This window comes from Colletotrichum lupini, chromosome 6, assembly GCF_023278565.1.
Source record: "Colletotrichum lupini chromosome 6, complete sequence".
Classification (NCBI taxonomy): Eukaryota; Fungi; Ascomycota; class Sordariomycetes; order Glomerellales; family Glomerellaceae; genus Colletotrichum; species Colletotrichum lupini.
In genome coordinates, this window is record NC_064679.1 from 4,948,004 (window position 1) to 4,963,863 (window position 15,860).

General features: G+C 52.5%; 6 protein-coding genes across 6 annotated transcripts; 3 read left to right on the forward strand and 3 right to left on the reverse strand.

The window, feature by feature from the left end:
* Positions 1-408: 408 nt before the first annotated feature.
* CLUP02_12934 (uncharacterized protein) lies at positions 409-5,215 on the forward strand (the record flags this gene model as incomplete). Its single annotated transcript, XM_049291892.1, has 17 exons — positions 409-921; positions 997-1,142; positions 1,200-1,367; positions 1,431-1,680; positions 1,763-1,924; positions 1,985-2,008; positions 2,296-2,422; positions 2,547-2,677; positions 2,744-2,811; positions 2,893-2,989; positions 3,054-3,095; positions 3,168-3,274; positions 3,328-3,336; positions 3,432-3,890; positions 3,955-4,392; positions 4,462-4,763; positions 4,824-5,215. 17 exons carry the CDS (start codon positions 409-411, stop codon positions 5,213-5,215), a joined length of 3,435 nt encoding a protein of 1,144 aa, XP_049149038.1.
* Positions 5,216-5,398: 183 nt separating this feature from the next.
* CLUP02_12935 (uncharacterized protein) lies at positions 5,399-8,701 on the reverse strand (the record flags this gene model as incomplete). Its single annotated transcript, XM_049291893.1, has 19 exons — positions 5,399-5,494; positions 5,546-5,746; positions 5,928-6,025; positions 6,097-6,230; positions 6,273-6,400; positions 6,430-6,568; positions 6,627-6,741; positions 6,791-6,844; positions 6,925-6,962; positions 7,022-7,173; positions 7,233-7,245; positions 7,303-7,479; positions 7,537-7,720; positions 7,816-7,927; positions 7,974-8,194; positions 8,309-8,400; positions 8,482-8,521; positions 8,581-8,617; positions 8,678-8,701. The coding sequence occupies 19 exons, from the start codon at positions 8,699-8,701 to the stop codon at positions 5,399-5,401; spliced, it is 2,055 nt and encodes a 684-aa protein (XP_049149039.1).
* A 163-nt stretch (positions 8,702-8,864) lies between these two features.
* Positions 8,865-10,449, reverse strand: CLUP02_12936 (uncharacterized protein; the record flags this gene model as incomplete). Its single annotated transcript, XM_049291894.1, has 4 exons — positions 8,865-9,072; positions 9,133-9,160; positions 9,773-9,847; positions 9,987-10,449. 4 exons carry the CDS (start codon positions 10,447-10,449, stop codon positions 8,865-8,867), a joined length of 774 nt encoding a protein of 257 aa, XP_049149040.1.
* A 381-nt stretch (positions 10,450-10,830) lies between these two features.
* On the forward strand, positions 10,831-13,951 carry CLUP02_12937 (phosphatidylinositol-4-phosphate 5-Kinase; the record flags this gene model as incomplete). Its single annotated transcript, XM_049291895.1, has 2 exons — positions 10,831-13,080; positions 13,130-13,951. 2 exons carry the CDS (start codon positions 10,831-10,833, stop codon positions 13,949-13,951), a joined length of 3,072 nt encoding a protein of 1,023 aa, XP_049149041.1.
* A 110-nt stretch (positions 13,952-14,061) lies between these two features.
* CLUP02_12938 (uncharacterized protein) lies at positions 14,062-14,403 on the forward strand (the record flags this gene model as incomplete). Its single annotated transcript, XM_049291896.1, has 1 exon — positions 14,062-14,403. One exon carries the CDS (start codon positions 14,062-14,064, stop codon positions 14,401-14,403), a length of 342 nt encoding a protein of 113 aa, XP_049149042.1.
* A 600-nt stretch (positions 14,404-15,003) lies between these two features.
* CLUP02_12939 (uncharacterized protein) lies at positions 15,004-15,663 on the reverse strand (the record flags this gene model as incomplete). The annotated part of the gene is made up of 2 exons (XM_049291897.1): positions 15,004-15,198; positions 15,430-15,663. 2 exons carry the CDS (start codon positions 15,661-15,663, stop codon positions 15,004-15,006), a joined length of 429 nt encoding a protein of 142 aa, XP_049149043.1.
* Positions 15,664-15,860: the final 197 nt, after the last annotated feature.

Sequence of the window (15,860 nt, forward strand, 5' to 3'; positions counted from 1 at the left end):
TTTATAATATAAAGTACGTTAAACTATTTAATCTAACTATCGTAGCTAATTAATTTAGCTTAGGCTAAAGTAGGTATAAGTAAGTTAGTTACTTTAAAGAGATTATAAGAATCGTATTAATAAATATATAATCGTAGTATAGGGTCTTAATTAAGAGCTAGGCTTATAATTATTATAAGTTATAATACGTAGTAATAGGTATATAGAGTATAATAAAAGTAACTTAATTATTAAAGTAGAAATAGATAAAAAGAAAAGGTCTATATATACGATATCTAAGATAGATACGTAATTTAGCACGTGACGGGCACTTCGTGAGATACGATTACTATCCTTATTACGTGATAACATTTCAGACCCGGCAGCTCTGCAAACCATCTACGGTATAAATTCCAAGTTCATCAAGGTATGTACAACAAGGAGACGGTCAATCTGACACAATCTGACACGGTTATTCTTCAGTCAAACTTTTACAACACGTTGGACGCTATTTACGAAGACGAGAGGATGCAGAGCTTGTTCACGGCGATCGACCCAGAGATGCACAAGGCTCTTAAACGACCAGTGGCACAAAAGTATTCCATGACGTCTATTCGAACCCTCGAGTATCTTGTGGACCCCTGTACGAAAATGTTCACGGATGCCATGACCGATATGCAGGGGCAGGTGGTCGACTTGGGCACGTGGGTACAGTGGTACGCATTCGACGTCATTGGCGCCATCACGTTCTCCCGTCGCTTCGGATTCATGGAGACCCGGTCCGACGTAAACGATGTTATCTCTGGCATTGAGACCGGTCTCATGTACGGCGGAATAATCGGGGAGGTGCCTTCTTTGCACAAGTATCTTCTGGGCAACATCACGTTGAGGAAGGTGATGGAAAAACTCGGAGTTCCGGATCCATTGCCAATAGTTATGAATGTGAGTTACGAGCGTGAGATGTGCATTGTTGAAATCTTTCTTCTGAGCGTGTCCAGCTGACCTCAACTGGCAAAGATGGTGATGGAGGGCCTAGAAGATTACGATGCCAAACAAGACTCTTCTGAACGAGGAGATTTCTTGGCGTATTTGCGACGGGAGCAAGCGTCTACTGGTGAACACATCAGTACTCGAGATATGATGAACCACTTGATGGGCAATCTGTAAGGAAGAAACAATACTTTGTAAAGTGGCCTGCACTGACTATTCAATCAAACAAGGCTGGCTGGCAGTGATACGACTGGCATCGCCCTCCGAGCTCTTTTCTACTATGTCTTGCGCGACAAGCGCGTGTATGATATTCTACAGAAGGAAATCGACGAAGCACAAGCAAAAGGAGAACTGTCGCCCGTGGTCACGTTCGGAGAGAGCCAAAAGCTCGTATATCTGTAAGTCCCTTCAGCAACCTGGGCCTTTATGATTCACTCTCCTAACGTTGAGACAACACACAGCCAAGCATGCATCAAAGAATCCATGCGGATGCACCCAGGCGTATCCTACCCCCTCGAACGCATCGTCCCGAAGACGGGCGCCGAAATCTCTGGGTTTCACCTACCGGCCGGCACCATCGTAGGCATGAACGCCGCCGTGATCCACCGCGACCGCAGTATCTTTGGCGACGATGCCGATACCTTTAGACCCGAGCGCTGGCTGAGCGACGACATTGAAGCTGTCAAGACAATGGACCGGCATAACATGAGTGTACGTATGAAGCTTCTGATGAAGTTGACGCCATCTCGCCTTCTCGAAGGTATGTGCTGACCTTTTGCTCCGGTATCTGCAGTTTGGGGCTGGTGTCCGTACTTGTATTGGCAAGAACATCTCAATCATGGAAGTCGGAAAGGTAGTACCCCAGATATTGAGGCAGTTTAGTCTTGAATGGGCGTCGAGCGAGCCGGAGTGGCAGGTGACAACTTATTGGTTTGCGAAGCAGTCGGGCTTGTTGGTTCGGTTCAGCCCACGGACGCCGGAGATCATAGCTAGCAAGGAATGAAGCAGTGGCTAGCCAAGATACCGCAAGCTTGTGTGCGTATGTAAATTTGCAGTTCTTTGGAATATCGATATGCGATGTTATGTCTAGTACTTAGATCATCTGAGTCTGTGGCGAAGCTCAGTATTACGGTAAAAGGAGATTTTGGTGTAGGTATGGCCCATACGACGTAGCTCGCACGACCGTAAACTCGGTTATGGATATGTGTTGTTCAACTAGACTCAAACCTTTACGAATGGAGTGCGATTGTTTGATCATCGATAATCAATTCATTGGAGAAAGTCCCGGACCGCTACTAATTGCCGAGGCCGAAACAAAGACGTCAGAAAGCGAAGAAGTACGAGAGCCCCATGGAGATCTCCCGGCACCTCCACAGGCTACCCCGCAAAAACGGGATCCCTAAGCCTCTTCGGGCCCTCTGCATATGTCCCGCGACCTACAGCACGAAACGCCGTGTCCGTCTACATACTTCGTAGCAAGTCACTTCGACTTCTGGTAGTTCTTTTGTCTTTTGTCAGACAATCTGTTCCAAATTTGACTTTGGAAACTTCTGACCTCGTTCTTTATCTGTTCTGAGGACGCGAGGTCACAATTAGGGGTGTCCTTGAGCTATCCAGGGTCCTGGTGCACTGGGGGCCAAAAGCGACTGAGTTCCTGGATCGTCATGTCTCCCGAGTCGCCTCGGATTATCACAGCCGACCATCTTCAGTCAGGCAGTGCTTCGAGTCCCCCGGAGTCAGATGAGGGAAAGCTGCGAGTCTGCGACCATTGTAGAGTGTTCGTTCCCATCCATCAACTCCCAACTACCAACGCCTGAAGGAAGCTTCTGAACTGACATCTGCGTAGGAAGAAAACGAAGTGTAAGGGATTGAGCCGCTCAGAAACCTTGGTGCTCATCCAGCCACATGGCCTTTGATTAACAGCGTGGTCGTGGAACAGGTGACCAAGTTCGTCCTGCGTGTGGAAACTGCCGTACACGTCTCATCAGTTGTTCGTATACCAAAAGAAGAAGGAAACCAGGTAAATGTGTTGTCCTAAGGTTACTTCGACTTTGTTTTCTGATATATGTTACGGCGTTTTCCAGGACCTCCAAAAGGATGCACAAAACGACTCAAACCCTCGACTTGTACTGAATTGACTGCCTCTTCAGAGTTAAGTGGCCGAGCTACAGACACAACCGTTTGCATTGATGGCTCAGATGGTATACCATCTAGAGCTTCGAATCGAACAAGAACTAATGGCGATGCATCCCTTATGTCTTGGTCTGAGCATGTCTTGGGAAGACCCCTATCATACGGCCCAAACGTCAGCCTCGAGATGGAAACTTACCTGTTAGTGAACAACATTCAGCCATGAAGCAACGCGAAGTAAGACTTGAGGAACTAACAGAGCGCTCAAGATTGAATCTATACTTCAAACACATCCAACCAAACTATCCACTACTCGAGACTTGTCCAGACAGACGACTCAGAAGTGCGCTGCGCATGTCACCCCGCCTCAAAATGGCCCTGTTCACCGTGTCTTCACGCTTCGCGAACCCAGGCGTCATACCGTGGTCACCAGAAGACTTTGCTAACCGAGCTCAAAGTCTCTCAAGCGACTCGGAACTGAGCGTGGATGAACTGAAAGCATCTTTTCTCCTGTGCCTTCACGCCATGTCTGACTCCTTGACGTGGGCAACTGTCACCGAAACCACCAAGATCACCAGGATGGCTGATTTGTACTACACGATGTGCCTTGGAGGACAGCGTAACGTGTCTGGCAGGGCCTTTGATCTCAATGGCGAGAAGGACGCCGGCGGTGGGGATGGACTGGCAGCAAGACGACGGGACGAGGCGGAGGACTTGGATGCTGAGATGGAGGAGTGGGCCAGGGTATGGTGGTGCATCTACCGCCTTGACTCCTGCTGCTGTGCCATCACGTAAGTCTTGCTTGGGCATGCCTGTGAAGTCATCGCTACTGTGCTAACATGGACGCCTCCAAAGTGCATCACCAAACGCGATATCGAATCGCCTCGAAGAGAAGATCAGGCTCACGTCTGAATCACCTACCGAGTCCATGATCCAGCCGTCTCTTGACTCTGAACACAATCAGGACCTATCGCAGCACGAGTCTCTGAGCAGATCAACGCATCCGAAACACTGGCGGACGATGAAAGCCATCTTCTCACAGCCGGCATGTACGAATCAGAGCCTCTACCTCGGCGTATGCACCTTTGTGAGATCCGTCACGGAACTCAGATCCCTAGTCAAGTCCGGCCGCACCAAAGGCCTCGAGAACCGCCTGCGAGAGCTCGAGAGCGACAGCGCGGCCACGGCGTTTGCGTTGCCTTCGTGGTACTTTCAGCCCGTGAGGAATCTGAGCGTTGGCGAGACGGGAGGAGACCACGCGTCTCGGTTGAAGAATTTGCTCGTCTGGTCCTGGTAAGCACTATGATCCTCGCCCGACGTCGTGCCCGTATGAAATCGGACCAGTGAAGCTAATAGTTCCAGCTCCGACTTGCTACTCGCCATCTGTGCCGTGGAGATGAGCGGCTCGTCGACCGCGGCTGCTCCCGATCTCACAGCACACTGGCACTCGATCTTGGACAAGGCAAACGACGCGGCCGAAGTCGTCGGAAAATGGAAGCCCGCCTACCTTGACGTTGTTGACCCGTTGTGCTCCTACATTGTTCTTTTGGTTGGCGCAATCTTCTCTTTGCAAAGAGCGCTCTCGTCCGAGATGTCCCTTTTCTCCTCCCAGCTTGATCTGCTGGAGTTGTTTATGGAGCAGATAGGGAGCCGTTGGCCTATTGGTGAGTATCGCTCCTACCAGCCTCTTTCACAGCCCCTTCTTTCTAACATGTTTGGGATAGCAAACCGCCTCGGCAGTAAGTACTTTTCCTTCATGGTTTCCGAAGATGAACAAGCTGACCCAAAGGGCGGAAAAGAATCACTTCAATCCATACAGAGAAACTTGTCTTCAGGAAAGTCTACTTGTACCCTTGAGACGGCGCTCACCTATGTCCGCCAGTTGACTCACCCTTTCGATGGGCAACCTGTCCACCCTGTCTTGAAAGGTGATGCCCCGGGAGCTATCATATCGGGGCCTACAGAGGCAAGGGACGCAAGCAACGGATGCTATTCTAACACGCATGAGGAGGGATATGGTCATTATTATGGCCTCGACGATGTTGATTTCGCGAGTCTGGAGGGAGTCTTTGGCGACATGGACCCGATGGACATGCTGCTGCAGGTAGGTTGTTGAGCAGGAGCGTAATAACGCGTTACTCCATTACTACATTGGTTATGCATGATCTCGGACAGCAAACGATCCTTCGGAGTACGTGCACAGGAAGGAACTTGCATTTGTGCCTACAAATACCAATAGCTATTTTTATGCTCGACAGAAGGCCGGGCTCATAACGAGGATATGAGATGAACTCAAGTCTCAAGTTGATGGCCGCATAAGCTCTAGGACGGCAGGAATGCCATCTGGTGACAGGTGCGCCACATCAGATGCTGCGCATGAGAACCTTTGTGCTACCTGTGAAATGTTTGGAACAGCTTTGTTTTCTCATCCTGATCTAAAACAAACATGTGAAAGAGAGGCTGTTCGGCGCATGAGGGGGAGGGCGGCGACTTTGTTGGCTGGTAAGTGACGAACCAATCGTCTGTTGTTTTTCATCCCTTTGCCAGCATTAATATGATGATCCCTGGGGTTTCCAAGCAATTGAAGGAACTGGAGAGCTTTGTCGTTCCGTTGTTTGTAAATTGCAGGATGAGGCAGGTGAACGTGCTCGGAAACATTCATTTGCATTGTTTAATCGCGACCTGTCACGGACGATTCCGTTGGAGCTCTGATGTATGCACGTAAGGGCATGAACATGTTCTGGGGGTCGTAGTACGGGATTCAATTAGGTTCAGGGGGGATGATGAGTTCAGATTATCGTAATCCCGAAAGAGCCGTCGTTACGAACTGCACTGGGAGGCCTCGTGTTGGCGAGATGAGGAGAAGATGCATGACGGGAGATATTGCAGAACAGAATGGAAGAGTGAGAGATATCGGGCAAGATGCCTCAAAACTCCGATTCAGTGAAGCTCAGAGTGACAAGTCGCTGAACAGTCGATAACCACTCTTATACGAACGAGTATTGGGACTCAAGGCATCAAACATGTTCGTGCCCACGGCCAGGCCTGCACCGCATAGCATGAACGACCTTATTGCAAGCGCCCCTTTCCGTGCCGTGCCGCGATGGGGGCCAAAGCTCTCGATGCAACCACTAAAATTTTTTTTACCATGTTTTTTTATTCCTTAGCATTACTGAATAACGCTCCTGTTCTGGCGGGTGGCGGGCAGGAAAGGGTGCGAGCGGCAGTGAAAGGCCAGGGGCACGCGCGTAAACCAAGGAGGTTCATCCCAGGCGCGGGAACCCGGAGCGGGTACGGAGCACTATAGAGTAAAAATGTCAGGGAAGGGACTTGTTGTGTGAACAGCTTTCTTGGTTCTTCTGGTGAAAGAACTGGGCGGTGTCCGGTTGGTGAGAGGGCATCCCTGGTTGTGCTACTAGAGAAGTTCGCGGCAATGAGTGAAAGATTGAATTTGGGGCTCAAGAGTCTGCTGTAGTCCATTCTCATGTTCCACGTGCGGCACGACTGGGCTCAAGTGCTGACCCCACGAGTGAGAGCCTAGGTAGACAACAGAATTGATGGGCAGGTAAACCATGAGGTCATTGCATTTTTGGCAGTCCCAAGGGATCGTCCACGTTCTGGCGATCCAGGGTAAATCAGGGACTGTGCATGTTTAGTGTAGTTGTAACGGCCAGGACTGGCACAACGTCACGGTCGTATGGGTGGTCGGTATAGAGCATCGACGGGGTTTGGGCTGGCACGCTGGCTAGCTTCGCATCAGACGGTGTGAGTGAGCGTGTCTGCGTGGGTGCCTCTCATCTTTCCCCGAATCTCCGAAGGGCTCACTATCAGCAATCTTTGGGGGGGGACTGGCGGTCAGGTTTCTAGGGGCGTGTGGTGCGAGTGTGATGTCTGTTGTGTGATTTGTGGTGCGTGATGTGACCTTGGACGATCTTGGGCGCCTGATGAGTTGGCATCCGTTTTTGGCACGCATACGCAATCCTTCTCTACCCGTCTTGGGGATCCGCGGGCGGTAAGACCTAGGCTGGGAAGGTTGGAGGACTGAGACTGGACATTTGAAAAGAATGGCGGTGGCTACGGCTCTGGCTTCGGCAACGTTGTTCTACTCGGAGAGGAACTTGCCCGAAAGGTACCATCTGAAATATGCTTTTTGATAGAGAAGATGAGGCTATGTATAAGCTCTATCCATATCGGTACGGATACAGGTATCTCATTGAGTCATGGTCCGGCGCGGCCCTCGGGATGCGGTAGCTGGCTAGCTGCCGCGGAATCGCGGGTGGCCAAAAGCTGATTTCGAACAAACCAACTTGGACGCCTCGGATCCATGTGTGATTGGGCACTTGTTGGTTCTTGTCTCTCACGAAAGATCCATGGCTGCCCCTGAAGGGTGCTTAGGTCAGCCCTAGACTTGAGCAACACAACATCTGTATTCAGGACGACAGTCGGAATTTGGAGGAAAGAGGTACAGAGGGCGAGGCAGAGAAGGGAGGCCCGATTAACTGCTGACGGCGATCGGGCCCGGGGTTCTTTGGGTTCCCGTGCCCCGCGGCACTAGTGGTGATATGAACAGTGGACTGGAGGACGAGTGAAGGTAAGGCAACGCGGAAGTCAATATCGCCATCTGTAAATGCACACATTGCGTGTTTCGAGCCTCTCTCGCTTCTGTGAAGCATTACTACGAGGGGGATATGTGTGTCTCTGAGAGGGTGAGTCTACTTTTCCGATAGACGTGAGCGCCGAGGCCACATGCCGACTGCATTTCCACAATCTCCATCGTCTTGTTCGTCATGTTTTCTATTCTGGAACAGAAACCCCAGAGGATCCGTCGCTTTGCGACAAACAGAGACAAACAGAGACAAACAAAGGGGGCCGACCAGGGACGAGATGAGGGCGCAATATCCCAACGGTTGGTGGTGCACCCCGCTCTGCAGGCTGACAACGAGGGTCTTCCAGCTGCGCAGGGGAAAGTTTTCTGCAATCTGTTGCTCTTGCCTATACGAAGGAGAGGGGAAGGGGGGCCCGCCAACGGGGCGGTCATGCATGTAGAGTGGCAGGTCGTTGATATTAAGGTGTTGACGGGGGGAACGGGATGGTTCTGGACAAGTGTGTCTGTATGCGACATGTCACGCGTGCCTTTGCTTTGGTGAAAGCTGGCCCCTCACTCCTGAGATCTCGGAACGAATTGAAATATAGTAACATGATGGCAGACGGACGGGACCGTGTAAGGGGCGAGGGAAGGGGACGAGACGTGGTAATCGATGTACCGCCATTTGAGCACAATATTCAATATCTAACGAAGTGCTATCGAATGCATGTCTGATTTCGCGGCGGCATAGGGATATGCAGGAACAAAACAGGAGTGTGGCTGTGAGACACACTCACGGTGGATCAGTGCAAAAACCTAACTTTGGCAGTGACGAGACTTGATGATGAAGTGATGGGAAAGGGATATATTGGATATGAGGACTCGGGAGTTCCAACCTCCAAGGGTCAAAGTGAGAGCAGGTCGATTAAGGAGCTGCATGCATAGTGAGGCTCAGTCGACGATCCGATGCTACCTACCGGAGTGCATATCCACGTATCCACGGAGGAGGTCGTTCATAGGGGAACACAGGTGGTGCTATGAATAGTACGGATATGAGAGTGGGAAAAGGGGACCGCTCATGTACGTGTATGCAAGGACCGCGGGGTCTTCCGTCCCATGATTTTGACGTCTTATGGAGTCAGGGCCATGGTGGTGGCAGAGAGGTTACTCGGGAAGAACTTCAAGAGATGTATCGACGGCCATCGGCGACTGGTGGCATATTTGAGGCTCCTTCAGGCTCCCCCTCCCCCTTCGAGACGCCTTCTACGGCCCTTGACAAGTCGAGATTGGATGCCGTGGCTTGGGAGTCGAATTTGACCCAGTTGGCCGGAAACACGGCGTCAAGCACGTCTTGGGGCTGGGCTGGGCGGCGGGACTTGCTGCTGTTCCTGTGTGTTCTTGACCAGTGAACGGTGACCGTGTCGGCGAGAGCGAGACGGGGGACTCACCAGGGGCCCTTTGGCGGCGAAAGATTACCTAAGTATGCCTAGCTTCAATGTTTGGTGTAACTTGGAGGAGAATTGGGACAGTGAACTCTGAAAAAGAAGAGAGAGAGACACAGCGAGAGAGAACAAAAAGCGAAGAGGTCGCCGGCTCATTTCGAGCCCCGGCAACAGGACCCAGAGACCGGTGGGCGGCCAAGCCTTATTGGGCCATGGACCCCACTACCGCAGCCCCGCCGTCGGCCACTCAGAGATGCGTATTTCTCTCTCTCATTTGAAGAGGTGGATCTCCAAGTATCTCTGCACGTAATCAGTGGTGGAGGTATACATATCCGCCCACTCACCCAGCCCCTTCCCCTTCCCCCCCATTCAGGAACATGGCGCCTTACCGCCTAAGGTACCAAACCATCCAGAAGCTTAGGTAAGGCGCGGGAGGAAGTGGGCAACAGGGCGAACATCCAGCCGGCCAGTGGATACCAGAGTACGTACAGGGAACCTGTGCACCCGCCTCCCACTTTCATTTTCTGCCACTCGCCCACTGAAGTTTGAACTTGCCATCACTGCCAGCGCCCCCCCCGAGTCCCGCCCCTCTGCTGAACATCCTGCTTTCAGGTGAATTTGAGGTGGTAAACCTTGGAGTACGTACCTCTTGACGGACTGTCGATGGAAGATAACCTCCACTGTCCTGTCCACGCCGGGCTACCAGCGTCTCTCAGTGGTTCTGTGTTGTGATCAGTGGTACCGTCAGGGGCCCGGTGGCTTTCTTTCAGTGGGCCGGGCCGCCTGTTCGGCTCTTCCTGATGTGTCTCCAGCGTCTCCCTCCCGGCTGATGAGGCCTGCCTACCTACCTCACCTGTGACCCGTAGTTTCGTCAGGTACCTCACGGTACTGGACGCTGCCTATCTGTACGTAGTACTGCCCTGCGAGACGTCTCTTCCACCAACGTGGACCCGTAACCTTGCGCGCTCTCGCCGTCTCTTTGACCTGAGCCTCTCTCATCGTCAAAACCTCTCTTCCCCGGCTTTCCTTCCTACTCCCTCTTTTCATCCAACCGGCCACCACCACCCACCTCGTCATATCATGCGCCGCGCCGCCGTCGAGACATGCCCGAGCCATTGATTTATCCTCTCCCGTCTCTGTCTCTGTCTCTGTCTCCGTCTCGACTCGCAACCCTCCGCATCTTCTCCGACGCTTCCTCCTCTCAGTTCGCCTAGTCCTCCATCCCGACAAAGACGAACCTGACGACTTCGACCGCGTAGTCAGGAGCGACGCATCGTCCCCAATTTCCGATCTTTGCTCCTGGTACTCGTCGATCTTCACCATCGACAGCGACAACGTCGACCCCCGTCAATTGCACGCCTAGCGAAAGTACGATACCCCCCAAACCTCGACGATCCATACGAACGAACGGCCGCATTGATTCGACTTTTGCGTTGTTTTTTCTTTCATCGGAAAACAATGTGCTGAGACTTTGCTCGGCCTGTTCTGTTTTCTTTCTTTCAATCCAACAAACGAACCATCCAAGGACTCGATAATATCGCCATCCTGCCGCTGATACCCCCACGAACAACAAGGAGAAACTAGAGACAAAATAACGACATCGCTCAGAATAGTAGCAGTAGCCGTTAACACCCCCCCGTCACATCCACTCCCACATTCAGCTACGTCCAGCCTCCCGACGTCTCGAACCCCGGCCGACCGACCATGCCCACCTACCTCACCCGCGAGAACGCCCCCGTCTACTCGCCAAATTCCGACTTTCTGGACCTCGACCCAAACAACACGCTTGATCTGTCTGGCCACAAGCACCCAATTGACGGGCTCACCCATACCCTACCGCTTCGCCCATCGCGCTCAAACAACCTCCATGATAGCTTCGACGAAAGCTCAACCTCATCAACCCACGCCTCAGACGTCTCTGATTCCATCCCCAATCAGATGAATGGGACGAGGCCGACTAGCATGAGCTCGTTGCCCAACGGCTCGGCAGGGGCCGGAGGAGGCGCAGACTTTGATTATCACGACCACGACTCTCATCACCACGACCAGTACAACGATTACAAGAACCAGAAACACCCGTTACAAAATGGACACACCGTCACCATGCCCGACCGGACAGCTCCGCCGCCGCCCATCACTATCATCAAGAAGCCATCTTCCGATACCGAGCAATCGAGCCCGACGGATAACTACCTTACGCCGCCATCAATTGGATCGCCTGCGGCTGGATCCATCGATCATACCATAAAAACAAACGGGACTAGCAGTCCCAACTACGCACCTCCAGCAATACCGTCACAAGGTAGACTTGTCAACGGCCACACAACGCCCGTTGCAGCACCCAGCAACGCATCGCTGTCCCCAGATCCCACCGCCAACAACCAACCGGCATCACCGCAACGCTTCTCTTCTCCGCCGCTTTATCAATCCGGTGGTGCTACCCCTAACGGATCGACACCGACGGGCCTGCAACCGCCAAATGGCGGATTGAAACATCGACATACGCTCGAGGTTCCCGGCACCCAATCCAATCGCGCTTCTAAAGATGGCTCCGATACGGGCTTCTCCAGCGGTCGCTTCTCTCCCACAAGCACCACGCAAAGAGTGCGTAGGGCGTCCCTTAATCTGGTGCGGAGAGATACTCGCTCCATGCAGTCTGATGTACCGCGTGACGAGGTGGTGCCCGACGAGGAAGCCCTGCGCTGGGCCGAACATTATCGACAGAAGCGGGCGAGTAAGAGGAAGAGAAAGGAAGAGGAGGATGACGATAGAGTCTTGGTCGGCACAAAGGTCGATGAACATCACACCAACTGGGTCACGGCCTACAACATGTTGACGGGCATCCGTGTCTCGGTGTCCCGCACGAACGCGAAGCTCGACCGGCCCCTTACGGATGCTGACTTTGAGGCAAAGCAGAAGTCGACTTTTGACATGTACGTCAAGTCCCGTGTTACCCACGTGCTTTGCAAGTTTACTAATTTCTTCAGTGCCGGAAACGAGTTGGTGCCCTCGGCGAAGTACGATTTCAAATTTAAGGATTATGCGCCGTGGGTATTCCGACATCTACGCGGCCTGTTTCGCTTGGATCCCGCAGACTACCTCATGTCTCTGACGGGCAAGTATATCCTGTCCGAATTGGGTTCCCCTGGAAAGAGTGGTAGCTTCTTCTACTTCTCCAGAGACTACAAGTACATCATCAAGACGATCCACCACGCCGAGCACAAGTTCCTCCGCAAGGTCCTCAAGGACTACTACCATCACGTCACCGAGAACCCGAATACGCTGCTCTCTCAATTCTACGGTCTCCACCGTGTCAAGATGCCCTACGGAAAGAAGATTCACTTCGTAGTAATGAACAACCTCTTCCCTCCCCACCGGGACATCCACACCACTTTCGACTTGAAGGGATCTACGATTGGCCGCGACTATAAGGAAGAGGACCTGGACAAGAACCCTCGGGCGACGCTGAAGGATCTCAACTGGATGCGCAGACAACGAAACCTCGAACTTGGCATCCAGAAGAAGAAGCTATTCTTGGAGCAGCTGCAAAAGGATGTGGTCTTGATGAAGAAGCTCAAAATCATGGACTACTCTCTGTTGATCGGTATCCACGATTTACAGCGAGGAAACGAGGAGAATCTTCGAGGAAAGACTCTTCAGGTCTTCAACCCCGGCGGCGAGCAAGAAGATGGTGAGCCGCCATCGGTTCTCTTGCGAACGCCTTCCAAACTGGAGAACGCTCGCAAGGCGCGGGAGCTGCGCAATATGATCAGGCACGAACGGCCAGTGCCCATGGGACAGACTGCAGCTCAAATGCCAGACGAGCTCGATGAGGGACATAGCAGATCGGGATACATCTTCAATCAGGACGATGGTGGATTCCAGGCTACCCATGAGGACAACTCTCCGGCCGATGAGATCTACTACCTGGGCGTCATCGACTGCCTGACTCACGTATGATTTCTTCCCGCGCTTGCTGTTTCATTGCTAACTTTCTGTATAGTACGGAATGATCAAAAAGATTGAGCACTTCTGGAAGGGACTGACAAGCGACAAGACCAAGATCTCCGCTCTTCCCCCTGAACAGTACGGCGACCGATTCTACAACTTCGTCGAGGGTATCACGATGTCCCCTGAAGAGGCGATTAGAGAGAAGCAGCGGAAGGACCAGGAGCAGATCGAGGCAGCTGCAGCTGCGGAGAGACAGCGTGTTGCCAGCTGGAGCTCGAGCATGCGCCGGAGGTCGGGGACAAACAACATTCCCCCAATGCCCGACTACCGACCTCCGCCAACCCCGCCTAGCGCTCCAATGTCACCCGAAGCACGCGAAACCGTCGAGCGAGCCCAGCAAGATGCCCGAAGATCCGAAAGACATGGGGCTTCCGAGCTCAACGTTCCAGATGTCGTCCTGTCGACAACCAAAATGAACGAACGGCGAGAATCTGGTGGCCAAGGGGCTCCTATCTTACCTGTAGTTGAAGAGGCAGGAGAGGCTTCATCGCTAGGCGGCAGAAGCAGAGACGGGGCAGCGAGTCGTGATGGGGATGACCACCGACCGGCTACCCCAGCGAAGCCTGGTATGGAGAGCAGATTCGCCGGACTCAGGGACTATGCGCCGCCGACGCCGCCCAAGGGACATCATCTTAAGCCCGAAAGTCAAGACAGCGGCTACGGGGCGCTGCCCAACGGAAACGGTTCGACAATGAGCAGAGAGGACTCGCTTAACATCAAGCCTCGCCTTAGCAAGGACTCGCTGGATAAAGCCTTGCCGCCGCTGCCAAAGGAGGCTGGCGGACAGAGCAGCTTCCGCATGGGCCTGGCCTAGGGCGCAAGCCGCCTCTTGCGGAACAACAGCAGACGGATCCGTGGCGTTAGGAGTAAGAGTGGGAGCAATGACGAAGCAGGGGACGACACGCGACGGGAAGAGAAGGGTGGATGAAGCATGAGGAGCAGAGAGGGAGAGAGACAGAGACGGGTCGACAAATCAACAATTGCATCAACGGGGTCAATGACAATTTCTGCAAGCTCGTTCAACGAGGTCTCACAGCGACCGAGGCAACAGAGAGCCGAGACGAGCCACAGAGCTTGTTACTAGTGTTTTCTCTCATGGATGATACCACCATTGCATTGAGCATGCTTCTTCTTTTTTTTTATTCCAACCTTTTCATTTCTCTCTCCTCACACCTTTTTCCTTTGGTTTTATTATCAAACCTCTTTTTTGTTCTCTTGTTTTTCACCCATACAGAAAGTCTCTCATACATAAAGGTCATCACGTAAAAAATCATTGTTTTCCGCCCCCGGTGATGACCAAACTCTGCTGGGAATCAAAGGCAAAAGGGAGAAAAAAAGAATTAGGAGTCGTGGGATGGGATTGGTGGAAAACTTTATAGCGATATTCAAGAGGGCGCTTTTTATTCCCTTCCCATAATATGGATGGGGTTGGGTGCGTCTAGGTAGCACAAATAGAAGGTCGGTTCTCAACTGTGTCGAAGACAAGTTTGCATTGTGATGTGTTTCACAGTAACGTAGGTGCCTGGGCTTTGGAAGTAGCCGTGCTTGGCGTATTGATGGCTAGTGGTTCTTTTGTCATTGTGGTTTACATTATTCTACAGACGTTATTCTGAATCCTGCCGGATGAGGAGTGAAGTATATAGAAACACAGTGTTGTACACCAGCGAATAATAGATGGAGGAAAGGGAGGCTTTCTGGTATCAAAGGGGCCATATACAGTTGCCGAAAACTCGGTATCGTCAGACAGATTAGCCAGAGAAAAGAAAGCTGAGGCTCCGCCCGAAATCTGACCGGACGTGGGGTTTGGTTGGTTCGTTCGTTCACTTTAAACTTGTTTCTTTGTCTCGAACTCGAAGGGTCCCCGTCTTACTGCCTCCTCGAGGCGAGCATATCCTGCAGATCAACCTTTGTTGGCGTCGGTCCCTTGGAGGAGGAGGGGGCTGAGGGCTGGTCGGCAAAGGTGGTGGTGACGTCCATCTTGATTGCGTTTTCGGCTTCGAGCTGGGCTATGCGCTGCTTCTTTTGGAGGTCTGCTACGCGCCATTGCTTAAAGTATTTCACCTAGAAGAGGAGGGTTAGTTTTAGTTTTGGGTTCGTTCGGAGCGAGGGTCTCCGTTCAAGTTCTAGGAGTTGGTGTTTGTTTCAATTGTCTTTGTTGCGTGAACCGGTAACAGCTTTGGTCAAAGGCCCTGCCGCTGGGGTAGCAAGAAGCTACACCCATGATCGCAAGGAGCCTAAGGACGACTGCGCAAGGAGGAACGGGATTCGAGCAGGGGGGGACACGGCACGTACCCAAGCAGCAGCGCAATCCCGCTCAAAGACCTGGTTCTCGGCGGGACAGGCCTTGCGGGCTTTAGCATCGTCCTTGAGGGCGTCGACGATGACGTTGCGGTCGAGGCAGCCAAAGTATGCGTCGCGGGCCTCCCAGCACTTGCGGCGTTCGCTGCGGTCAGGGGCGACGGCGCCCGTGCGGACTTCTTCGGCGCGCTTGGCTTCTTCGGATTGGAAGGAGGAGAAGAGGCCCATTGTGTCGACGGGAGGGGGAAGTTCGGTTTTATGGTGTGGTGTCACTATCGGGAGGATCGGGAGGGGATCGATGGATCGTGAGTTTGGTGGTGGATGCCGGAGGGAAGCTTGGTTGAACAAACAGGCTTTTGACGTTATGCGGGTTGATCTGGCGTATGCGCTCGACGAGTGGCGGTTCAGATAAAGTCTTGACGACT